The 27,314-nt window shown below is 36.9% G+C and overlaps 1 protein-coding gene across 2 annotated transcripts in view; it reads left to right on the top strand.

Moving 5' to 3' along the window:
• Window positions 1–27,314, top strand: part of MMP16 (matrix metallopeptidase 16) — a 195,674-nt gene that overhangs the window by 78,690 nt on the left and 89,670 nt on the right. The window contains exons 2-3 of one of the 2 annotated variants that reach the window (XM_063327151.1): window positions 12,712–12,860; window positions 21,980–22,102. In XM_063327151.1, the coding sequence (XP_063183221.1) occupies window positions 12,712–12,860; window positions 21,980–22,102 (272 nt within the window). The remainder of the gene's footprint in view (window positions 1–12,711; window positions 12,861–21,979; window positions 22,103–27,314) is intronic. The other variant, XM_063327153.1, reaches the window with a different exon arrangement.

Raw genomic sequence — 27,314 nt, 5'->3', positions numbered from 1 at the left:
ATTTAATTGCTGAATGGGGTAATATCAGCTCTAATTTTGCTTCTAGTTTATGGTAGACCAAGTCTTAAAACCTTATGTTAAACTGAGAACAAACAAATATCAAATAAAGTGCTGCTTGGGATACCTAAACATTAGGTTCACAGGATTAGCATATTAATGACATTGCTATGAGAATACAGGACCTATTAAGTTTATTAATTGCAAAAGTAATTTCTAAAATGTACTAGGCTACTTGTTTTGCATATTATCCTTCTCAATTGCATGGAAGACCATGTCTCTTGGAAGAAAAAAAAAAAACAAACAGAAAAGCATGCACATATCATTTTCCCTGGCCTTTTTTGCTATTTTGATTCTCTCTGCATGTTTGAGCTAGAAAAACAATATATTTATTAAAAAAAAAACAAACAAAAACCCTCTACAATGTCTGAGCTTTGTAAATGTTACTAGTGATGAGTGTAAGGAAATTATTTTATTTTAGCAACTTATTTTTTTAATCTATATAAAAGTATAGATAAATCCTAATCTTGCTGTTGGTTGATAGAGGCACTTGACTGAGTTCTGCCAGGTGCTGAGTGCTCTGAGCATCCATCTGAACTTACGGCTATTGAGAGTACTGGGGAATTCACAGCAGCGGGTCCTAATTAAACAAAGCTAAAATTCTTCTATTACATCTTAAAATTGCAAAACACAAGACCGTAATCCATAGGGGATCTAATAAAAAATAATCCCGTGGTTTGCTTAGAAGCAATTACTGTATCTCCCTTTTTGCCTGCAGGAATCACCTTGTCACATCCCTCACTTGCATCAATCTCCCACTTTCCCTTCCCCCCTTCTATTTTTGTAATCCTGCCCTTTAACAAAAATAGAGTTTAGAGGATGACATAAAAAGGAGAGTTGCAGATGTACTGAAATGTATGCGATCTTTCTGCTACTTGCAGGAGGATTACAAACAGCTGGTGAGTTAGTGTACTGCAAGTAAAATAGATTTACTTATCAAATGGAGTATGAGGACTTTTTTATCTTTATGAAAGTAGGAGGCTAATACAACTAGCCTGAGTGGGTCATATTCTGCCTCTAATCTACACAGAGATGGTTTCAAAGAAAGGGAATGTTTTAGTTCAGAATTTGTATGTCTTTATTACAGCAAGCAAGATAGCTTTCTCTACACTTTCTGTCTTTTTTCTTCACCTTAACGTTGATGGCAGGAGTCAATTCTGGTGGATTCAGTGGTGATTTGAAGCAAAGATAGTGTCTTACTCGTACTACATTCACCTTTTTTTGCTACTTAAGATTTGAACTCTATCCAGAAAAGCTACTGTATTCACCTGTTGTGATCCATGCTAAACCAGAATTTATGAAAGGTGTGTGGTCACTGTTGAAGATGATGAAAAGGTAAAAACATTTAACAAGTATTGTTGTTATCCCTTCAGTTGTAGAACACTGCCTGCCTCCATTTGAACCACATGTACAAGAGGAAAATAAGACAGGTGTAATTTGCATGAATTATCAGAATCATTAGAAGCAAGCATGGAAGTGCCAAATTCTGATTGATCCCTGCCATCCCTGTGGCAGAATCATCTCCCACGGGCATTTTCTGAAGAAGGGTTGCAAATGAAAGTGGGAAACATTAATTACAGATCAATATCCCATGGAAACTCCTCTCCTGGAACAGCATTTTCCAAACTGGGGAGTAAGTCAGAAACAAAAAGAGGATGGGACAGAGGACGAACTGGTTTCTGTGCTGCCTTTTCCTTTTCATCATTACAGCTTCTAATCAGATAGTTACTATGTAGCTGAATAGATTGTCTTCATTGCAAAACAGGAAGAGAGTGGCTGAATTAAGATGTTGCCCTTGTTCCTCCCAACTGGGTGTGTTGCTCCAAAGAAATCAAACGTTTCAAGGATTTTACTTCCTTTCTCCTCTATTAGCTCCCTGGCCTCCTTGCAGAAGTTACAAGGCTTTTCTTCCAAATTATGTTGTGTTGTAGTATTTACTTTGTTGTTGTTGTTGTTTTCATTCTGCTATGTGGACCAAATAAACTAATTTGGGAAAATGCAGTATTATGTTCATTGCGTTCTCTTCCTCTCTCTCCCTGAGAAGTGCTAAACTGATAGTACCTGTGGCTTTTATATACTTGTAAAATACATGTTCATCTTCTATCTACAGATTTGTGCAGGAAAACATGAATCATATTTTTCAAAGAGCTATTACGGTACTCAAAATATCACAAATCTTATACCAGCTTGGTTGTAAAAAAGAAGAATTTCTAAAATACGGGAAGATAACCAGCAAGGAAGTGCAGCATCTTAAATTCTACATCTCATATATCTGACTTTGAAAAGCAGAAGACAGAAAAAAAAAATAATTCCATTTAAAGGTGGATTTAGTATCAATTTATATTTAAAAACTCTTTTGACCATGGGAAATAAACATACTGTGCCATAAATGCTTATACTGCAAGTAGTAGTGACATCTTAATTGCTGAAAAGGCATAGAAAGGAAAAAAATAAAAGTAACGTTCAACAAAATAAAGGAACTATCTGATTCAGTTAAAATACCTCCTGTTTCCACTGAAGGAAACTTTGCTGTGGAGTTTAGCATGGCCTTTGGTTTTTTACAGATGTAGACTTTCAAACACTGCTTTTGTGCAGTACTGTATGAATTTACATGCTATCTTATCTGTAAAGGTGTAGTAAAAAACCCTATGAAGTATAAATCCACAAAAGATACGCAATGTGTTGTTGCATTTCGATTCTTTAATGCAATTTTATTTTAGTCCATAATATAAGAATATTCACAATGTTGATATCTATACAGGAAATATTTGCATAGATACTTAAAGGATGTGTTTATGATTCAAAATATATTTCTTATTTCTATAAAGTGAGGAAAAAAACCCTATAAAATTAAGAAAATTAAATATAAGTGATGTGGAGGAAAAAAAAAAGTTTGGCCAAGTCACGTTTCCTATACATGTTTAACTTGCAGTTCATCTACTTCACTGATGTAAACTTAAAACTGCATAAACTATAATAGTAAAGTTATTTTATCTAATGGATTAAAATACCAAGTGTCAGATATGGTTTGAATAATCATTTCCCTAAAGGAACTTTGTAGCTTGACCTTTTGGTTTTATATACAATGGACTACCTTTCCACAAGCCTTTTTAAAGTAGCACAACACCATCTGTTGGTACATTATGCATTTATGCATTTCCTGTATAAACATCTTATAGTTTTACTACTTTTATTAAGGTTGTTTGAAACAACCTATTGGGACATATAAAAAAGGGCGGTACTTATTAATGTATTTTTGGTTAATACAGTGTTGGTTGGGTTTTTTTGGTTTTTTGGGGGGTTTGTTTTTTTTTTACGTGACAGCATGTAATTTATAACTGTGTCATAGAAGACATACCAAATAACCAAGATTTTTTACATTAGTCTTATAACAGTATACAGTTTCTATTAGTCTGATGTAGCTGCTGCTGCTGCTAATGACTTTAGTCTATGAGGAAAAATCCTGTTACTGTTAAATTTTACTGATGTGAATGCCTCTTTTTTGAGGTACATGATTGACTGCAGCAGTAATTCTCAGAGCCTAAAAAATGGCCATTTCCAGATAGCGCCAGCCACTTCGAGATTTTGCTGCTTGTAGTGTGGCGATGGAAGTAGTGAGGCAGTCCTTATGAATTCATGATGAAATGCCTTGCTTTGGTCATTTACCATACGTGTGTGAGAGGAGATAGGCCTTTCTCTTGTGGAATCTATGCTAAGCTGTGGGATCTAAGCAGCAAACTCTGTTTGCCTGGTTGGTGTTCGGTTCCCTCCTTGCTTTTAGAAATAGTGAAACAGAAGAAAAAACTGTGCAGTAAAATACTCTGATGGTAACCATAGTCAAAATAATGCCAGCAATATATGGATGGATTAGACAAAAATAATCAGCTTGCAGGTGAGGTATTGCAAAGCTATAGGGATCAAAGATGCTAATACCAAGGCAATGGCAATGTGGGGTAATCTTCTGGAGTGTGATGAAGGAATCACTTTGAACTCTTGCCATCCTTGATACATCACCAAATGACAGTTGCCTTTATATAGCGTTTTATATGTTCCAACCTTGTCTGGATTCTTGCAATGCTGTGCTGAGATAAGTTCAGAAGCATCACTCATTCTTATTTTTACTACCACAAAAGCCAGCTGATTTTCCTGGGAACATCTAAAGGGCCCGTGGTTCAACCAGGATTATTCTGACTCCAGCTCCATCATTGTTTTTGATATATGCCAATCACCTTGATCTGGACAGTAGTGTTCTGGGGTCCTGGCATCTCAAAGGACTCCACAGTTACATATAACAAGCCATAGAAAACAGTAAAAGAAAAAGAAAAATCTGAACCCAGCAAAGATCAAGGATGTTCCAGGTAGGAACATGAGTAACCTCTCAGAAGATACATAGAGAGGGAAGGAGGCAGAAAAAGTAAAAGGTTTGAGAAATAAAATGAGTCTAATAGGGACTGGAGATTATGGAATCTTGTGGGCAATCTCCATATGCCACAAGATGATGGTTGTCAAAGAAGTAGACCACAGTTCTGGCAAAATGTATATAAGAAGCCAGACTGCTTAGCTCTCAGGCAAGAAGTTACAAAATTGCACCCAAAGTCTTCCTTAGTTTGGGATTCGTAAACAAAAGGTATTATTGAATAGGTATTGTAGAAAGAGAGCTCTGTGAAGAATTAACTTCCTGGGACTTATTTTCATCTTTAAACATGAGGACTATTTTTCTGTAATCTTCGAATGCTCTCCTGGATAGATTGTTATCTCCAAAACTTTTGTTTTGTTCGACCATATGAGAATTACTCTGGAGTAATTTTAGAGTAATTATTACAACAGACCTTGGGGGAAAAAATCCTATAAAAATACCAGTAGTGACTTACCTGGATTTCTAATCCCTCAGGGACTTTTCCATGGTTTAAGCCAGTATAAGCAGGATTCTACAAGTCTTCAGGATATTAGTTTTGAGAACTTCATTTTAGAATCACAGAATCCCACAAAATGGTCGAGGTTGGAAGGGACCTTTGGAGGTCATCTGATCCAAACCTCTGCTCAAGCAGGGTCAGGGTCACCTAGAGCAGGCTACCCAGGACCCTGTCCAGATGGCTTTTGAATATCTCAAGAATGGCGACTCCATGACATCCTTGGGCAACCTGTGCTAGTGGTTGACCATCCTCATAGTGAAAAAGTGTCTCCTTATGCTGAGAGGGAACCTCCTGTGTTTCAGTTTGTGCCCATTTCCTCTGGTCCTGTCACTGGGCACTTCTGAGGAGAGCCTGGCTGCATCTTCTCTACTCCCTCCCTTCACACGTTTGTACACATAGATAAGATCCCCCTGAGCCTTCTCTTTTCCAGGCTGAACAGTCACAGATCTCTCAGTCTTTCCTCAAAGGAGAAATGCTCCAATCTCTTAATCATCTTCATGGCCCTAGAAGTTTCTTTCCCCCCCCCCCCCCCCCCCGGAAGCAGTCATGAATTATAAAGCCAGATTATTCAACACGGTATCCTTATCCCTGCAGAGCACTTCATATTTTTCTAGAAGCTATAGAAATTCTAGTGAGATGTAAGAAGAGTTTCCCCTAACCTCTGCTATATGAATGAGTGTTTACATCCACTAGAACTGTTAGTTTTATTTGTGGAAGTGTTTCCACTGGTCTGCGTCCTTGCCAGACTTCTCCAGAGATTTCTATTAGTGACTGGAGAAAATTTCCCTGAGCAACGAATGAATAAAGTCCACATTCTGCAGTCAGTTATAAATGTGCGTACTGTTACAGGGAATGATCAAGGTACAAAGAGTTTCTTTCCAGGGCAAGGATTTGTTTCATAGTTTTTATAACACTAACCCACTCTCACTACAGACACTCAGCAGAAGGATAACTCCTGCCTTTGGAGCTGGGTAGTATCTGATCCCTCTTCCAAGTGTATTTCAGAGTCTCTCAAGCACTGCATTACATGCAGATACCACATCTGCCACTTCTCGGTAGGACCCCACCTGCCTGGGATCTGCAAATGGCTCTGTCCTGGTGCTCCTGGCTGCTCTTTTACACCTTCCACTCCTGCTGCTCTCAAGCTACATTGTTTTTTCCATGCACAAGTGTGGCAGTAAGGCAAAGGATTTAGAATATTTAAACTAAACTTGAATTATAAATGAGAGGAAATCAGCAAACAGTTTTTGAATATATTTGGCCTTTTTACTTTTGCCACTCCTTGGACCCCGAGTTTGGTTTAAATCACTAACCAGGCAGAGCTTCTGGCCTTGGGCTGCATTCTGGGTTCTTCCAATGGAGTTCTCTCTCACTGGGAGCAGGAGCTCCCTTTTAAAATTATCTCAGTCAACATACGCTTGTTGTGTGGGGAAATTCTAGACACTGTCCACTCTCTCCTGACTTCATATAGGAAGAGACCTACAAGATTGTGTATTGGTAAGTCTGGTTTTGTAGTATCCGAGACTTACATAATATGAATTCCCAGTTTCACATCCATTTTACAGCCAGAACTCATAAAAAACTATAAGCAAAAAATACATACTAGAACAGTGGAGATGCCTCAACTAATTTTTAACTATCTAGCTGCAGCAACGCTGAACTCAATGAGGCCTAATTTATCCTCTTCTTTGGCCCACCGTGAGCTCAACTCTGCTACTTCTAGTACTGCATTTAAGCATATACTGTAGTGCAATCTGCAACCTAGATATCCCACAGACTTTTCTGAATTATTAAGTCCTTGTTGCAAATTCTATACTCCACAATAGATTACCATCATTCATGTGTCTATGCCAATACCGCATCTAAATTGGTTTTTTGGGGAGTGGTCATAGTAATTCACAAGAAAATAAGTCGGTGACTTTCTAGTTTGGGTCATTGGAGAACTGAATTTTGCAAGTTGGTATGCTGACCTTTTCTTTTTGGCATGTTCACAGTGACAAACAAGATAGTTGCTTGGTCTAAAGATGATTCTTTCTATTTAAGAACTTTTCCACCCTGCCATGCAATTTCCAATAAGTGTATTTGTTTGTTAGCTTCAAGCCATCCCAGACCAATATATTGTGAATATGCAGGCACTTTTTTATCTGTTAAGGGTAGGTAGCAAACCGATTATAACCATTAGTCTATTATATTATCTATAGTAATTCTTATTGTCATTCTATAAACATTTCTGATAGACTAGGTTAGACTCTCCCGGACTATATGTTCTTGTTATACAGGTTTGTTTTTTTTATCACTAGGCAGGTACCATACACAATATACCCATTCTGTAAATTCACATCCATGTCTTCTGTTAAAAAGAGAAAACACCACCAATGAGGAACCGGTGGCATTAGAGATATGACGTAGGAAAACCAGCAGAAGATTCCCTATAATGTTCTGTGTAAACACTTTTGCCTATCGCTGTCTATCTGGCTATCAAATTGACACTGAAAAGTCAGTATTAGGTGCAATAGTGAGGTCTGTAATTAAAACACATGATTAATTGACCTAAATGGAGAAATTACCTGGTCATATGTAACTCATTTTGGAGTTAGGTTATTTATCCATACCATAGTAAAAGCCTCAATCTCTTTTCACAATGACATCAGCACTTGAACTGCTAAATCCTGTGGTGATCAGTGTAAGTTAGATTCTTAAATGTATGCTTTTTAAAAATATAAATCTGAATTACTCAGACATTTTAAATCATTTCACTTACACTGTCTTTGGTGGAAGCGTATTAAAAAACACAAGTCAAAATATTTTGAAATTATGAAATCTCACAGTTTTACTCAGTACAGATAGGAATTTTGTTTGCATGATAAAATCTAAAAAAGGAACAAGAATACATGAATACTAATGATATGCAGCTGTACTACTGAAGGTGTTTATGAAATTGTTTTGATCAGTGCTTTATTAGGCTGTTTGATTTACTAAGCTTTCACATTCACAGAACATAATGGTACTGTAGCTTATACTATGTACTGTTGTTGAGGAACATTAATAATTTGTTGGTAAGTTCTCTTCTACCTTAGAAATCAGTAAGCTCTCTGAAACTCCAATTATCTTCCTAATATTCTTACTTAACCTTTAATGATGATGTATGGGTTTCCTTTGTTCTTAATAACAGTTTGGTATCGACATACTGTTTTTGAGAGCACTCTTTCTTCCCAAACTAGCAAAGATCTGAATGATTGACATCCATTGGTGTATTTAACACACTTTAAGCCGATGCTTTATCCTTTAAAGTAGACAAACGTACAGCCATGTGACAAAGAAACAGGTGTTCCATATCCAGATGATCCATATAGCATAGCATTAGTAGCAGTCACAAACTAAAATTAAAAGATTTTTTCATCATGGCAGAACCCCCCTGCCCCATCCCAAACCTTTGGCATCTACTCAATAAGATCCAAAATCTGGAAGGTGATACAGCTCATGTGCGGAGCACGCACTTACAGGTTCCTTGGACTCCTGCAAAAGTGCCAGGTCCCCAACAAACTCCTAGCATCTCTACAGCTTTCATCACCAAATAATTCTGTTTATCTTTTTCCTTACAATTATGAAAAGAGAAAGTGGAATTATAGTGAAGGATTTTTTCTGGTGGAAAATTTTATAGATAGATGTATAGATAAATGGGACATAAGCCTTGATATTCACTTAGTGGGAAAAAATATTTTTAGGATAATTTTATTCCTGGGTTTTGTTTTGGTGTTTGGTTTTTGGGGTTTTTTTGTTTGTTTTTTTTTTTTTCACAATGGAGTATTTGATTGTCCACGTTCTTCTGAATTTTTTCCTAACACTTCAGCTAAACTCCAGTGTTTGTTAGTAGGCTAATAATGGGAACTAACATACAACTCTAGTGCAACCTGACGCTTAGTAAAGATAGATTTTAGCTTCTAGTTTCCTGGAGGTTAATGTGGAATTAACAATTAACAATTAACAACGAAATAAGGTTAACCAAAGGAGGTTTCTTTAGTTTATTTTCAAAAGATCAGAAAGAGTGGCTGACATAAGAGTTCAACTACATAAATGGGTGCTGCAGAGGGGAAAGGAGTAATCAGTTCCTCTCACCCGTTGCAGGTAAAATGAGAAGTTACAGGCTTAAAATATAGTAAGGGAGATTCAACTCTAAGGCAAACTTCACAGTGGTAGGATAGTAAAGAACTGTAGTAGAGCGGGAAGTGGTGGAACCCATTGTCTTCCAGCTGTGTTTTTCTGTGGTTACCATGAGAGGTTGCCATGGCTTTCATTTTGCTGCAGGACAAGAAAGTCCCGCCCAAAAACTTCCCTTGAAGTCCCAGTATTTTGTCTTCCTAAACTGTATAAAGGAATGAGACATATCACTGATTTTGGAGTCGGATCTCTGTTGGCATTCCAGACGTTACATGTTAGATGAATCTACTTCACTATTTCCTTGTTCCAAGACAGGTGAGTTCCAAGACAGACGGCTCACCAGCACTGCATTGTCATTGCTGAAGTGCATTAAGGCAGAGACATCTAATTTCAGTAGAGGGGAAGGGGGAAATTCTTGTGGTCATAATTTCTTTAATAGGTTACTTCAAAAATAAAAGGCTGTGAGAAAATTGTTTTCCTTTGTTCTCCTGTTGTCTCTGCATCATTCTGTTTCTTTTCCTCTTTGTTGTTTTACCCACCTGTATATTCTGGACTTTGTAAAGCTAAGCTTCCGCTCCACAGTTCCCAGCATTTGGACTATGTACAACAGAATCTGAGGGGCATACTTCAAGTATACAGCAGACTGAGCCAAGGTCCTTCTAGATTTGTTAATAGAAAACTAAAGAATCTGAGGAATGCAACAGGAACCAGATTTGTTGTCCCTTTATCTAGTTTCATGGTCCTTGCTCACAAGGACAGAATACTAGTACTAGCTCTCAAGCATTTACCAGTTATTAGTCTTGGAGGTCAACTTGTCTAAATTTTGAAAAAAGGAAACTTGCTTTCAGAGTGTCATCTGAGTTTCTGGTATGTTGGCTGTGTATTCTATTTGCTATTTTGAAGGCTGAGGGAAGACCCAGGCAGTCTACTTCCTTTGTTCAATGGTAGGGAGTGACTACCAGGCATCCTGTATTTAAGTTTTTAGAAGGGAAAAGGCTACACTGTTCTCTTCTGCTGTTTCTGTGCCACCCCTGCTTTTCTTTTCTGTGTCTGCAGTGGCAGTCTACTAGATTGCAGTTTGTACTTTCTGCTCCCCTTCTCCCATGGGTAGTACCCTCCAGGCTATTTTTTCTGCCTTTCTCTTTATAGCTTTTCTAATTCAGATATATGAAGGTTTAGCTCCTGGTAAATTTGGTTACTTGTAACCCCATACATACCTCTGTCTCCTTCGGTTATGCCACAATAAGGATAATTTCGAGTGATGATAGGTGGCCTCACAGGCCTACCAAGCAATTTTCTATGCCCTTAGCACCTGAAAGAGAGCTTCATGAAAAGCTCTCTCTGTGTCTGCATACCAAATTCACGCTGAGAAGGTGGCGAGAAGGTGGCATCATTTTAGACAACAGTGTCACGCTGCTCAGAATTATTTTTCTTCCCTGACTAAGCATGTGTTTTAATAACACTGACTTGAGAAGATGAATCTCGAGATAACCCCGTTATTACATATATTCATTGTAAATAGTATTTCAGAGGGACTCAACATGCTACATTGAAATCAACCCATTCTGTGTCAAACTTATTCCTTACTTCCATAGTCTTGTTTCCACATATTGCATTGCTCTTGACAACCTTCCAGCTCTAGCTGGCCTTTCAGAGCTGTCTTCCAACAATGGAAGGAAAAACAGACTTCTTGTGCAGAGTGACACGTAAGCTAAATTATTTCTGTGATGACCGAAATCTAGCACAAACTCAGCGCTCACAAGTTCACCTTTGAAGCTGAAATGTGCAAGAAGTCAGGAGTATGTAAAGTTGGATGTAGGTGCTGATTGTAGCAATTCATTTATACTTGAAATGAGAGCATCTTCCTTTCTATTAAACAAAATTTTGTTCTTATTCTGAACAGCTGCCGTATATAGAGGTAGTGCGAAGGTGAAAGAGGTCAGGCTGGGTCTTAATCTTGTCTGTACTGTATCTACCTGTTGTGTGGAGCTCACAGACATTGAGATTGTGTCTGAACTGCACTGTGGGAAGGTATACCTGTTTCAATGAGAAATATCTGAACTCATAAACTGAAAATTTCCCCTATTTTTAGTGCCAGTTTGATCTTTCATTTACGCTGAGCCAATGTTCACCTGTAATATCTGTTCGGTGCTATTAAAGTGAACCATAGCATCTTGAGTTTCTTCATTGGGTCCGTAAAAGAGGAGTGCACCACCAGCATGGTTAACCTGCTACGGAACTGAATCAGGTGGACTCTGCAAGCTAAATTAAGGCTGAAGATTGCAGACTACACAGTTTGGTGTTAGGTTGTGTGTAAACAGTGTGTATAAACAGATAAAAACCCCAGAAGTGTTGTATGAGGCAGACAGAGCCCACGACACGCTATAAGGGGAGAGTGGGTGGAGAGCATTCATTAATGTAATGACTCAGAATCCGTGAACTGGGAGGTTATGCATTTGAAAGAGGTAGGTGAAATAAATTTTTTATTTGTTTATATATTCATTCAGTTTTTTAAAGATCAGAAGATCAGATTTATGACGTCACAAGTATTTTGTTACTGGGGAGAGGGAAGCTGCAGCAATGCAATTTAATTTAACTTGTAGACTGGCAATATATGTACCTTTCACTCTAGTCAGTAGTTCCAGTCTTTAGATGAGAAGCTAAGACATTTTTAAAGATGTAGCAGTGCTCTCATTGCCTCAAAAATCTTACACTGTGCTTTGTGTAGATTTTGAGAGTGCTTAGAAACATTAGGATAATCGCAGCTACTTGTTTATGAAACGTTGCCTCAAGAGGACAGCATGTTTCAGAGGGTTTTTCCAGGTGTTCTTAAGATATTGGCTTTAATCCATAAAGCTTTCAGTTATTTGGACCATGCCTTCTCCCTCTCACTTCTACACAATTAAGAGCATAAACAGTTGGCATTAAATCCATCTTGATTTAAAAGGGAAGATCCTCTTATCAGGGAATTTACTGTAAGTGGGGACAGACTCTGCTACTTCACTACCTCCTGGCCACCTGCTTTGCCTATAAGTATGTGGGTTTGATATTCTTCTCGGAAAGCTGAATGTCTCCCCACCCTCTCTTTCATATTTTTTGAGAGATGATAACAATATAGTGTAACTGTGTGAGAGCTATCGTGGATTTATTATTGTAGGTGGTGAATATTATTATGTACCCTGTGGACAGTCAATTATATGTGGCATATACTGTGGATTTTATATTTTGTCTGCTTTAAAAATTTCTTGAAGTGCCTAGAGCCAGAGATAGGTGCTTAAGTTGTAACTTCAAATAAATAAATACATTAAATAAATAATTGAAGCAGGCAGCTTCAGATAATAAAGAGAGCTGGCTCCTGGGTAGAAAACACTGTAAGTCTTAAACCAGCAGAATCTTTAATAAAGAAGATGAAACAAAAGCCCCAAAGAATTTCTTCTCTGCAAATAAAAACCAAACCCCAAACTAACAGGATTTATGCTTGGTGAATTAGAAGCTTCATTATATATGGTACAAAACTAATTACTAGGGAGCATTTTATTTACCTCTAATTTCTATTTAATAGCCACTGCACTTGTCATTGCAGGTATGGTTACAAAAGTATGGCTACCTTCCACCAACTGACCCCCGAATGTCGGTGTTGCGCTCTGCAGAAACCATGCAATCAGCTATAGCTGCCATGCAGCAGTTCTATGGCATTAATATGACAGGAAAAGTGGACAGGAACACAATTGAGTAAGTAACCAGTACTGAACTGCTCTTGACTTTTCTGTTTCAAGCAGGGTGAAATAGAACTGGAAAAACTTTATAAGACATGAAGCAGGGTGACCGTGATATCCAAATAGCGTTGCAGCTTCAGACGGGGAGTTAAAGTGTTTCTCTCCTTGCCTTTTTTTTTCCATCATCTGTATTTCATGGAAGCAGGTAGTCACCTGCCTGTTGTCTGCCTTTGGGCATGTGACTGTAAAGAAAATGTTTTAGGGTTAACTAAAGAAAGGGCCAAAAGGTTATTGATGTGGAAGTGGAAAAACCTATTCAAAATTGGCAAAAATTCACGAAGTGTTTCACAGTGAAAGAGTCTTTTCTTACTGGAAAATCTTCAGTGTAAATTTCCTTATCCTCATTGAAAAAAAATTTAGCACGCTCCACTGGCCCATTCATTTAATGGTTTCCAGTAACAAAAGACCAGGTGTGGTCATTTTAATATGCAGTAAAATTGGATTAGTATTGCATGACCTTTGCAATTCTGAAGATGTGCGAGGCCAGCAGTGTCTGATTTTACTGACAGACTGAACACAGAGAAACTTTGTGAAACAGAGCTAGTAAAAGACACTTCCAAACAACTCTATTCTATGCAAACATTTAAAAGGTGCCAGGAAAATGAAAAAAAAAATAAAAAATTGTGCACAATTAAGAAAACGTATCTGGGATTAAGATTTGAAGTGCTTGTTGGACTCATTCCACTTAAAATGCAATAAAGATTATTTTATGATTTTAGAAAAAGTTACTTTGCTTGAAAAGCAAACAATAACAAAATAGTACATATCCAACATTTACTTTGTTGAAATATATTTCTACTACCTCTCAAAAATGCTTTTTGGGGGAAGGGGAAATAATCCTCCTTCATTTGCCATTTACCAGCCCCAACCAAATCTGAGGTGTTGTTATTCTTTTTTTGGTAAAGTAGCTGATGCAAATTATTTTTCTATCATTTGGAGTTTAGGGAAGAGGCTACCCAAAATGCAGGCAGGATTGGAAAAATCATTTTATTCCACTGGCACATGCATTATTGCATTGAAAAGCAATAAAGCAAAGCAGATTTTAGGGCTGCCCTAGGGGGAGGTGAGTTGATCACACATCCCTCAGTTTAGGAATTTAAAGGGCCTTAGAACATGCAGTGCAATAGCAGTAAACGCCTTGTGAGAGCCACACTCAAAACTATGTTTATGATCCAGTCTGCAGGGTGGAGAGACTAGGCTCTTTATACAGCTGCAGTGATTGATCCTTGAGGGGAGAGCTCTGCTATACCAGTCACTAGTAGCCTTTTAAAGACACATTAGTGGCAGCTTTGTAAGAGGCAATATATTTCACTAAAAGGAAAATAATCTGTTCACAGTTAGCAGTACAGAGAAGATAGAAAGCGGTAACCTAAGGGAAAGCGGGGGCCATCTCTTAGTTAAGAGTATCAGGTAGCGAGTGGAAAAAAATCAAAGCAACCCAAAACTTTAATTGCAAAGGGAAGTGGTTTATGTTTGCTAAATTGGGCTTGTTGACCAGCATGTCAGTAAGGTAGTCTTCACTTCTTCTGGTATGTAAAAGGAATCCATCTATGCAGCAGTTCAAAACATTAATTTTACAATCTGGTGGATATTGAGTCTTCCAAATCTCTTTGATGCATTATTTTCTTCTACAGAGAAAGATATATTAAAGCATGGCAATTCTTACATACAAATAACTCATGCTGGATGAATTCTGCATTTGCTTACACATTTGGAGTTGCATTAACTTGAGTCAAGTTGGGAACGGAACTGATTCTTAAAGATTTGTCACATTTGCATTGGTGTTAAGAAAACAAATAAACTCATTAAACTAAACTGTGGCCTCAAGTTACCATTAATTAAGACCACTGAATATTCTTGGGAGATATGACCATATAACAAAGGATAATTTTTTATTTTCAGTCGTTCATTTATAGCAGTATTTTGTAAATGTTTGAAATAATTTTCCCTTTCATATACACAAAAAATACATATACTCTCTTTTGGCCAGAAATAAGTGACAGTTTACCGTTTGTTTCTCTGTGATTAATGTCTTATAATCACATACAATGCTGGGATTAAAAATAAAGAGTACCGCAGGAACCTCATAAAAACAATATGTTCTCATCTTGTGCATAAGGATTTACCTGCTTCTCTAGCATGTATTGAGAAGAGATTACGAGTGCCTCTTGTCTTCAGAAGGACAAATAATTAAAAGAAGTTATAGTAGTAACTTGATAGGAACAAACTTTGGGGATATTAACAGAGAAATAATGTCCTGCAGCATCATCATCAAAAGTCCCCTGGGGGATTTTGTTGCTCTGAAAAAAAGATAATCCCTCAATGAGCATTTTGGTATGCATAAATATGAACAATATTCATCTTCCCCCTACTACTCACCATTCACTTGTTTCTGCTATATTTTTTTAATTTGTTTCCCAAGTGGCTTGAAAAGCATGATGCATGCTTATTGCTGGGGATAAGGAAAAGTGAGTAGTAGATTGAGACATCATTATAATGGCATAAAAAATATGAGGGACATTCTGAATCAGGGCCAGTCAATCTGAACTGTGCCTGGCAGGATCATGGAGCAGGTCCTCCTGGAAACTATACTAAGGCACATGGAAAATAAGGAGGTGATCAGTGACAGCCAACATGGCTTCACTAAAGGTAAATTGTGTCTGAAATTTGGCTGCCTTCTGCGATGCGGTTACAGCGTTGGTGGATAAGGAAAAAGCAACTGACATCATCTCCCTGGACTTGTGCAAAGCATTAGACACTGTCTCGTCCAACATCTTGTAGCTAAATTGGAGAGACATGGATTTGATAGATGGACCACTCCGTGGATAAAGAATTAGCTAGATGGTCGCACTCAAAGAATTGCAGTCAATGGCTCAATGTCCAAGTGGAGACCAGTGATGAGTTTGCCAACAACACCAAGCTGTGTGGAGCGGTTGACACATTGGAGGGAAGGGATGCCCTGGGCCCCTGCCCCAGGAGGGACCTGGACAGGCTTGAGAGGTGGGCCTGTGCAAACCTCATTATGTTCAATAAGGCCTAGTGCAAGTTCCTGCACGGGGGTCAGGGCAATGCCAAGCACAAATTAAGGCTCTGTGGAGAATGGATTGAGAACAGCCCTGAGGAAAAGGACTTGGGGGTGTTGGTTGATGAGAAGCTCAACATGAGCCAGCAATGTGTTCTCACAGCCGAGAAAGCCAACCTGATTCTGGGCTGCATCAAAAGAAGCATGGCCAACAGGTTGAAGGAGGTGATTCTGCCCCTCTACTCCTCTCATGAGACTCCACCTGGAGTACTGCATCCATCTCTGGGTCGGCTAACATCAGGAGGACATGGACGTGTTGGAACTAGTCCAGAGGAGGGCCATGAAGATGATCAGAGGGCTGGAGCACCTCTCCTATGAAGACAGGCTGAGACAGTTGGAGTTGTTCAACCTGGAGAAGAGAAGGCTTTGGGGAGACCTTATTGCAGCCTTCCAGTACCTAACGGGGGCCTACAGTAAGGGTGGGGAGGGAATCTTTATCAAGGAATGAAATGATAGCATGAGGGACAGCAGTTTTAAACTGAAAGAGGGGAGATTTAGATTAGATTTATGAAGTTCTTTACTGTGAGTGTGGTGAGATACTGAACAGATTGCCCAGAGAAGCTGTGGATGCCCCATCCCTGGAAGTGTTCAAGGCCAGGCTGGATGGGGCTTTGAGCAACCTGGTCTAGTGGGAGGTGTCCCTGCCCATGGCAGGGGGTCGGAACTAGATAATCTTTAAGGTCCCTTCCAACCCAAACCATTGTATGATTCTATGGTTCTATGAATACCAGTATCATGATAATGGCAAACCCAATGAAAACAGTGTCTGACATTTGCATGGGATGCTACAGTATTTTCTGTGATTCATTTATATATTACCAAACACAGTCAATGATTCATTGAAAAGGAGACTTCTGAAAATGAACCCACTGTTGTCATCCCGGTCTTTCACATCCCTAAACCAAACATACTAGATAGAATAAGACTACTTCTTGTCTTTTCTTAAAACTGCTATACATATTTATTTCCAAAACAAGTTTTGCAGTCTAGAGGACTATATTACAAATTTCTTGGTATACAGGTAGAACGGTTGTGTATAGGATGCTGACTATATCTATGCAATAGTGACAAAGCATTCATTTTATTTTTATGTCATCCTTTATAAATAAATGGCAAATGTGCTTATTTTAATGCTCAGATGAGCTTCTAACCAAGTTTCCTGCAAGGTTCATAATTAAGATGTAATGTGTGATCTCTGACTTTTATATATTACTTGTCAGTCACAGAGTAAGAGTGAACAACAAATTTTGAGGTGTTGAAATTAGCTCAGTTGTCTATTTTATTAGTAAATGTTTTTGTACAAAAGCTATACATAAGATCTTGTACCCTCAGTAAACATTCAATGGGAAGCCTTGCAGGCAAATCATCGTTAGTACTAGGGCAGAAATACAGTATCTTACATCCGTCTTTTACTGCTTCTATTACTTACAGGAGTGTCAGTAAAGTCTTATAATAGCAGAGTACAGTAGGGAAAAGCAAAGATGTTTAGAAAACATATATCTCTCCTCACAAGAAGTTTAAGGGAGCCATTCAGTAGTTTTCGTAAATAGTTGCCTGTTGTTTTTCCAGCCACTAAGCCAAGTTGCACTAAGTCACGTTGAATTCTCCATTTTATTTTCCATTTTTGCTATAACACTGCCAAAAAAAAACCCCAGAACCCAACACCAACAAAAACATTATACAGCCGAAGCAGCAGTTTTGAATAGGGATAAACGAGGGGAATGTTTAACCAAATGTGGGTTTTGTTAAAGTTTTGATTTTGCCCTGGACCAAAACTTTTACCCGAAGGCTTAAGAAGGTGAGGGGACAGAAATAGATTCTTCCTCTTAACCCCCAAAGAACAAAATATGGTTAGACAAGGGGTTTGAGTTCCGAGAAGTTCAGTTTCAGCTCACTCTCTCTGCTGGAAGAGCATTACAATTTTGTTGCATATTTTTATTTTAATCTTTTCAGATTTTCTGTGAGTCTAAACTGTTTTAATTCTCTTGACATATATAGCTTCTCAAGATTCAAACTAATGGAGCTAAGAGAGGAATTTGATGTGACATAGCCTACAGATAGAGTACATTAGTCACAATTAAGCCTCTTTATTGAGTACCAATGAAATATTAATTTTTAGGGGCTGCTGCATAAAAGATTTGTACAAGTTCAGAAACAAACATGAAAGAGAGGCAAAGTCATTACCAGTATGCACCTTTTATAAATGAAAAACAAGTATTAAAAAACGCCAAAAAACTCCAAAAATCAATCAAGAACATGGAAGACCTTGATCATATTATGTTAAAAGCATCTTTATTTGGAAGAAAATAGAAATTAATGTTTTATTTCTCAGCTTCCCCCCAGATAGAAGATCATATTACACACTAAGTATCCCCAAATGTCATGAGCATTAACGTTTACTACTGACAGAAGTCTTCCAGTCAGTGTGAGAATAATTACTGTTTAAAAAATAATGTTAATGTATTACAAAAAAAAAAGATGTGAAATTTCTGTGCCAGAAGTTGTTAACATTTTGCCCCATTTCTGTGCTAGAAAATACTGACTCCAATACTAACCATGTAATAATGTGTTAAAAATTCTGACTGCTAAACTTAGCTCAGCTAAGATCGAAGTGATAGATCTGGTGGTAGCCCAACTCAGATATCGCATCTTTCTTTAAATTTTACGTGAAGATAATTTCCCGAAAGCTAGTCAACCACTTGTGCAAAGGCTTCCATTTGATTTACATTGGGGTTTATATTGTGTGTGAACCCCAGTCCCGGTACTTATGGAAGAACAGTAGGAACATTAGTGGGCCAGGCAGCATGACAACATGGAACATCCCCGGCCCATCCAAACCAATAAGGATACAAGCATAATGCTCTTGATAGGTACATACCACTTCAAAATCAATGCAAGAACAAACTGTGACTGCTTGAATTTCATAACATGTTATTTTGGGCCATGTTTTGTTTAGCTAAAAATGGATTGTCAGTAGTTCTAGTAAGATAATACAATGTTGAATTTTGAATTCATGCTACCTACTGTTCTTGACTTTGTATTAAGTCTCAAGTGTAAAACATTTTATGCTAACATTTTCTCTGATGGTATTAAACCGTTGACATAACGTGAGAGGTTATTTCAACAACAGCTTTGAAGATTAATTTTGAAATTCACAACTTGGAATATTGACACTTAACTGCCCCTGGCTTGCCACTGAGCAAACCCTGTTATTAAAATAGGTCTCCATCAGTTAAGCTAAATAATTTAAACTTTGGGGTTTTTTTGGGGGGGTAGGGAGGCCTAATTCAATTAATTTAAAGTCATTGCCCTTGAAACAATACAACTATAAGTGATATATTATATTTTTTATACAAGACCCCAATGTTTTTGTACATTGTTTCTAACAAAATATAATAGTTATTTGTTTTTGCTTTATTCCTTGCTTCTTTCTTTTGATGTAGTGATATCACCTTAAGGTGAGAACACTGATCTTTTGTTACCTCTGTGTCTTTTTCCGCAATGTGCGCGTGCAGTTTTAACAGCATAATTTAAATATAACCTGTCATTAAAATGCATGGTAACTGCATGCCAATCTAACATGCACTGGGGAAAAGTATTGTTGACAACATGTCTAAAAGTTTGCTGAGGTCTGAGCCAATTCTAATCTCTTTTGCTGAAGTGTAAATTCGATATCATTTTACTAAGAGGAATAGAACTGCCCTCTGGTCTGTAACAAAGATCTGCTTCTTTCCTTCGTTTTCTTTTATTATTAGAGCAAATTAAACTTTTCAATGACATTTCATCCCAGAAATCACTAACATCTACTTTGTTGAATTGATGCTTCTTTTTAAAAAACAGAGGAGCCTGAAGTAAAGTTGCAGGGTGTTTCAGCAAATACTGGTGGGGTAAAGTTTTATCAATTTTGCAGTATTGTCTTTGTAGACATTAAGGAAAGAAGATTGTCTTCCTTACAAATACAAATAATAATCAACTGTTTGATGTGCCACACATACTTTGTAATTATTCTGACCAGAAATTAGAGCAAATCACTCTGTGTTTCTTATTTGAAACAGGTAACTATGAGCTCAGTGTCTTCAGTTCAGGCAGTCAGATTCATAAGTTTTGGCTTTTCCACTCGGATTACTTGATGGATGCATCATCCATCAACGTTTTTGCAGGCAATTCCATCGTCTCTATCAGTGCAAGTGGAGTGCAGTGCCATCTTGGTACTATCACTAAAATTTTGTATTTTCCCACAGGCTGGTGAGCTGAACTCCTACTTATACATTTAAACAATAGTTTGCTATATATCCGTAGCTACAGCATCTATGAAGCGTTATAAATCTGGTTGTACTTCTAAACCTCTTCACATGGATTTATGAAAATGTGTGTGGCTGATTTTGACTGGATTAGCCCATCTCTAAAAGTTCATTCAGTATGCAATATGGTTTCTCTTGTATTCGTAGGTACAGAACTTAGAATGCACATCTCATTCCTTGAGTACAGAACAGAAAAATCAATGATTTCATTAGATCCTGTAGTTTTTTGTACACACACACACACACACTACTCTTTTGTAGTGCGAATATTCAATGTTTTCTTTTGGACAACACAACAGGTTTTTCTTTGTTTGGCATATATTGAACTAAGAATATCTACTGGAAAAGATGAAAAATGTTTGGCTCGTTGTTTTTTTTGAGTTTTTGTTACCTGCACATCTTTTAAAAATAAGTCTACATTCTGAGATGACATTTCAAATGACTTTGCTGTCATCCAGTCATACATACAAACAGCTGCTGTGTGTATATTTTTTTATGAAACAATGCCTAAATGCCAGTTTAATGGTCAGAAATTCATTCATGCAAGCCTGAATATAGGGTATGACTACTCTTGTGGTAAATACCATCAGAAAACTATAGCTTTTACATCAGTAATTATTTGGCATGATAGAAATAAAATCAAATGAACTGGAAAAGTAACAGAGGAGATTTGTCTTGTACTTATGCAGTGAATGTCTTTGATCCTACTAGCTTCCTGATGGTAAATTGTTCTGCATCTATTCAGCTTATATAAAATAATAACTTCAGCTGATTTTGTTCACTTTTACTCAAACTAAATAACCCCTTACACTACAAGTGAGAAACACTTCAATGATACTGCTGTTGAACTCATGCTTTTGCATTAGATATCATCCTAATGTTGACATATTTGGAATGCTGACGAATTTGAAGTTTTTTAAATATTGGAAAACATCGAAATATTGAAGGCTACTGTAAAAATGGAGCATTTCTGTGGAAAGCCTGGTGCTGCTGCAATGGTCTTTTTTCTTGTTTGTGATTTAGAGCTTTTCAGCTTGATTTTGTGCAGAGCAGTAAGTATTCTTAATCAGAATTCTTGAATTAAATATCTCCACTTGGAGCTTACAGTTGCAATGAGATACTCTTCATTGTGTGACAGAGAGTAAAATAGAAGAACTTAATAGCATCATGAAGTTAGCAGTTTCAGTATCTTCAATTAAAAAAAAAAATGATTAAAGGAACTTGAGGCTTGTTTAAATATCATGACAATGAGACAAAAGAGAAGGATCCCAGAATACAAAAAATAATTTAGGAACCAGTGATTTGACTAAATCTTTTTGTATATACTTTAACTTCACCTTCAGCAAGCAAGCTAGTAATACGGATCATAATTACCTTGAATGAATCAGAATAAATTATTGACTGAAAGACTTGTGTAGTTGTCAAGTCTTTGTTCAGAGGTTGTAACAAAAGAAAACTAGGAAAAATAGCAGCAAAGCACTTGGTTTCTGAGTGTCGTGGGATGCAATGAAGATTCACAAACTGTACATCTGGTAACAAGGCAACTGTTCCTTTTGCTAGTCATTGCTGCATGTAGACACAAAACTGATAATACTGTGAATTCAAAAAAAGTATGATGTTTTTATTAGTTTGGTGCAGTGGTTATGATTTTTCTTTCCTGTTGCTTTAACTATGTGGTGCTGTTTCTTGCAGCTGGATGAAGAAGCCTCGATGTGGTGTGCCTGACCAAACAAGAGGTAGCTCCAAATTTAACATTCGTCGGAAACGCTACGCGTTAACCGGACAGAAATGGCAACACAAACATATCACTTACAGGTACCAATGATATTCATATAGGTATATAAATGTCACTGGTAGTGCTGACTTTTAATTTAAAGTAAATACAAATTTCTGAATTTTTTTCCAGTATTTTTATAATTTTATTATTAATATGTGATATAAAATTCTGATTTGGCTACCTCTTGAATAAGTATGTATGTGCTGCATAAGAACCAAATTATTTTATTGGATTAAAAGTGCATGCGTTTAGTAACCGGTAAATTCTCAGAAGTTTTCAGCATTGATTTAACACCCTTTTAACCTTACCTTTTAACCCTCTTGGTAACTTCTCAGGGAATATTGCTCTGAAACTAGGAGTGCTGTAATGAAACTCAGATCTCTAATTTAAGTATTTAAAATAGGCTATTGAAAGCAGTCAGTCTCTGCAAAATGTAGGTGCCTACAGGTCTGTTCTAAGTAGATGAATTTGATCATAATTCGGTGAGTCGTTGACCCAACCATTTCCTACCTACGTGATGATGGGCATAGGGGTATGTGCGGAGGTGTACATCTGTATAACTCTTGAGTCTACTGTCAAAACTGATCTTTGCAAGGAAAGTTAGATGCAAACTGTGCACTCGCTAGAGCTCTGCCAACCAAAGAAAGTGTCATGTATATAATATAAAATCCGTAATTTGTCAGCAAACCAAGGATTCCAATACAGCCTGTTTGAAAATTTACACAGCCTCATTGGGATTCCTGTAATAGTTTTCAAATTCATTAACTGGTGCTATTATTCATGAACCCATATAAGTATTAAATTATAAGTTCATAAGCTGTAATGGTCATATAGATGTTCTTCATACCACAGTGAAGAGATCATTTTATTAGCAGCTCTGTGTCAATATGTCTGAATTGGAAAATTCTGTTTTAAGACATTACACACTGATATAACTACAAGCAATAGAGATCTGACTGCCTTGAGATTAATATGTTGCATTGGCCGGAGTGTTTTATTGTTAAATGTAATGCATAATTGCTTAGAATAAGAATGTCCACCTACAGCACTTTCCATTTATCTGTATTTTAAAATTTAAATGTAGTGTGTGTGCACACATATGAGAAGGCATCCGAAGTCACCTGCAAATCACTCTGATTTGTACCAGAGTCTAAGTCTCTATTTCATTACAGGATTTTCTCTCTGTTTCATTACAGTCTAAATCCTACCACTTGTATATCTTCTGTACTGTCACCCAAGGCATTAATCATAATAACAAACAGGGGTGCACAGTATTAAACTATGTGGCAACTATCTAGTAATCTTTCTCACTTTGAAGAATTTATAGCAATTCTTTACCTCCTGCCTTCCCTCTTGTAAAATGTTCGCTCTCTCACTTTGACAAGACCTCCAGTCAACCAGGGCTTTGAAGAGAATAAGCCTATCGTGTTTTTATAGTGAATTACAGATCAAAAGATATTTAAAGGAGAGAACCCAAATTTTATTAGAATAAAAAATATAACATTAATCTTTCTGAATTAAAAAATAACTCAAAGCAACTAAGGACAACAAAAAGATAAATAAAATTCTTTACATGCTTCTCCTCCCTTGCTTTTTTCTTCCCAGCAATTCCCTGCTTACAGGCTTAATACCAGTTAACTGAATGACATTTTAAGTTGCTTTGTTGCCTAAACTTTTGATCTTATCTCTAGCACCACTTGTCTGCTCCATTTTTCTCAGTGCCACTTCTCAGTCTCTTTATAACCTGTGGGTTTCCAGCTGTATTCTGCGTCTTCCTGGCAAGTCAAACCTTGTGGCGTGAAGTGTGCCTGCTAAGCAAGCTTAGTAATTCCTCCAAAGAAAGAGCACTTTTTCCCTCATTTCAGTGTCTGCTACCTCTTACACTTCTCTGGAAAAGAAAAACAAAAACAAAACCCCACAAAAAACCACGCCCAAAACCAAGCCCTCTCACCCCCCAACAGAACAGAAACACAGAATAAACAATAAAAAAATATGATGTCCATCAGAGTTATCTTATCATAGGACTGCACTCACCAGCTTTTCTGAGCACAAAGAATAGCAAAAAAAAAAGTATTTTGTGGACGTACCCATTATGTTAAAAAGAGACAAACAGATGAGCACAACATGGACCTTAACAGCAGTTAATGGGTTTTCCTAAAATATTTGGTGATTTTTTTTTTTTTTGCCAAGGATTTTGATTGCAATAGTGCAAGACAAGCTTTTCAAATTTGCTTCTTTGTTGCTTATTTAAAGAAAATATTTAATATAATACTATAAATGTATAAACTCTTGTTGGACTCTGTGAAATCCAGAGATGTGGAGTTCTCCTTTATATACAACATTGTCAAATAGGTGTAACTGCAGTGCTGCAGGGAGCCCTTTCAAAGAGTCCAAAAGCTACGTTTACCACTTACTATCTGTCTGGCTACTTGGTCTTAGAGTATATCTTCGGATGCTCTATTAAAATTAAATAATTATGACTTCAGGCAAAACATCAAGACAGTATTAATGGAAAAATAGAATTGAGATCACATATAAATGCATTTTAAACTGTGCCTACTTATACTTTAGCATTTTCTGTCTGTCACTTATTTTTCCCCCCAAGAACTGCTCCTGTTACCTGTTAAATTTAAAATAGTTAATGTTGTTCAGAATATATTTCCTCTTGGATTTTCACTGTAATCATGGGTAAGAGGATCAAAAGAGATACACGTGACGTGATATTTTTCCTACATTTCCATATTTTCAATTTGTAATTTTTCAAGCTGAAACAGTTCCCCAAAATTTCAAGATAGTGCTTCAAAAAAGTGACTTACTATTATAATCTATCTTTTCTGCCTGGTATATCTTGTAAACATTATTAGTACTTATGTTGTATATTAACATGACTCTTACAAAGAGAGAAACAGAAAGTGATTATTTGAACCTTTTTACCAGCCAGAAGAGTATAGGAGTGAAGGCAAATATCTAGAGTATATGAAAATTATATCCATGTTACATAACAAAGGTCTTAATGATATAGTCTTGATTCTTCCTTAGTGTTTTAGACCGTATCAGGTTACATAACAATCTCTGAACATTACATAGAGTCAGAGAAGAAATCTATGAAACGCATATTTTAAGGGGGTGTTTACAAAGACACTTACGAGTCTCTCTCAAAAAACGATCACCATCTCTTTTTCTAGGGAAGTAACTTTAAAGAAGGAGCAACAATGTGAATCAATAAAGCAATCAGCTTTGTAAAAATAGAACATAAATGCTTATATGTCCTTTTTAGACAGAGAATTACTGAATATAAAGTCCTCCTCATCAGAATTCTATGTGTACTATTCATAATTTTAACTCCAGCAGTTAGTCATTGGTGAATTGCTCAGATTATTCAGTCTGCAGAACACTTTTGCAAATAAAATTGGAGAATACTCTCTAAAAAGCTGAGCTTTGCCTTGGAACTCATAACTATTTGAAAGAAAATAATAACTTAAAAGCTATTCTGCTTTATTTTGCTGACTTGAAGAAGAAAAGGACAAAACAATTTGATTGTTCAGCAATATGTAATAATTTAATTGGTGGAGGAAACTTAACTGTAGATGGTCAGTGGCTTCATCCCAGCCCAACTAGAATTGATTTAATCTTTTTCTTGACTTCAGTGGACACTGCATCAAGCCCTAGATTAATGTCTTTTTCCTTTCTCAACAAGTTGGATACATCCTGGATTTCAGCTCTCCAAAAACCGACCGAAGATGAAAGACTTGGACATGTCTAACTTCATGCTGTCCAGCTAAATGAATTAATGCTGGCTGGGAGATTCAGTATGCAATGAGAAGTCCTATCATCTGACTTGTTAACAGTAGACTGTTTTTTCTATGGTCTGAGTGATCCATATTGTGCGGAATATGGAAAGACAATTTTTCTTGGGTGTTTAAAAGCCACACTGAAAAGTAAGATAAAACTGAATTAAGAAAAAACTTAGAAAATACTATTGATTCAAAGTAGCAGCAAGATTTTTTAATAAAATAATATTTTGAGTGTACTACTACAGAGGAATATTTAGAAAATATTTCGTAAATCAAGGAGTTGCACACCATATTAATCATAGTTGTCACAAAGTCAGTATATTCTGAATTTCCTTGATTGTGCTTGGCTCATGGATGAAAAAAGGTCAGCTCTGTGTCATGTTGAAATGATAACACAAGCTTTGCATTGTGATGATGTTCACACTGCATTATTTTTTAAATATATGGCTACACTATTTCAGCATCGAGGCACGAGCATATTGTCTTTCCATTAAAAATGAAAAGCAGAAATAAGGGCAAATAATTATTATCTGGGTTTTTTTTCAGAGATGCCAAGAACAAATTTATGAATTACTGAAATGTCTGAAGACTTTTCTTCAATGCACTAGCAATGTTCTGTGCTTTAATTCAGTTGTACCTGACTAACATATTTTGAAACATGCCAGAAACATTTACAGGATTGGGCTGCACTTCGACACAATTTTTTTCCCTCAATGAGATCTACAAGACCTGAAGACAGTGGAAATACCTAACTATGTGTTAGAACCCTACCCTACCATTATTAAGTCAGTAACAAATTTTGAAATTCTTATCTCCTCTTTATCACAGAGCACACAGTAGTATAGAAAATGCTTCCAGATTAATATTGAGAAGTGATACCTCCAGATGTGGAAAGCATTCTGAGTGGGATGGTGAAGAAGTTTTCAGGGTTGTCTGAAAACAGATGTTTTCAATATGAGCCCCCATAAGTTCTTAGCATTCCTACTCACATGTTTTGCTGGAACTCTGATGATTTACAGCTGCAAATCTAGAAAATTTATTTGTACTACAGAGACTTTGTTTCTACAATAAAGTTCTCATAAACTGTTAGACTACCATAGAGTTTCAACCCTTAAGGACTAATGGGACAGGGATGCTATGGTTCTTGACATTTAAGCATTAGCTTTATGTAGTAAGCATGGATGCAGGATTAGATGCTAATTAAGGCTCTATTAAATATTATTTTGTCATTATAACTGCATCTCTTACCAGCTTTCAATCAGAAATACTGTTAAAAATGCAATTCTAGTCAACCTAATCATATACAGGAAAGTTCCCAGTACCTATCTACTTGATATCTGCTAGTGCCATTATAGGCAATGGTTAGAAATCTGAATAAAATGCAATAATTCACTTCCTGAGTGTTGATTTAAGCATATTTGTCCCTCTGTGAAGTTTGATGCTTTCCCAAAGTCCA

This window comes from Chroicocephalus ridibundus, chromosome 2, assembly GCF_963924245.1.
Source record: "Chroicocephalus ridibundus chromosome 2, bChrRid1.1, whole genome shotgun sequence".
Lineage (NCBI taxonomy): Eukaryota > Metazoa > Chordata > Aves > Charadriiformes > Laridae > Chroicocephalus > Chroicocephalus ridibundus.
The sequence above is the reverse complement of the archived record's forward strand: the minus strand, read 5'-3'. Positions and strand labels throughout refer to the sequence as shown.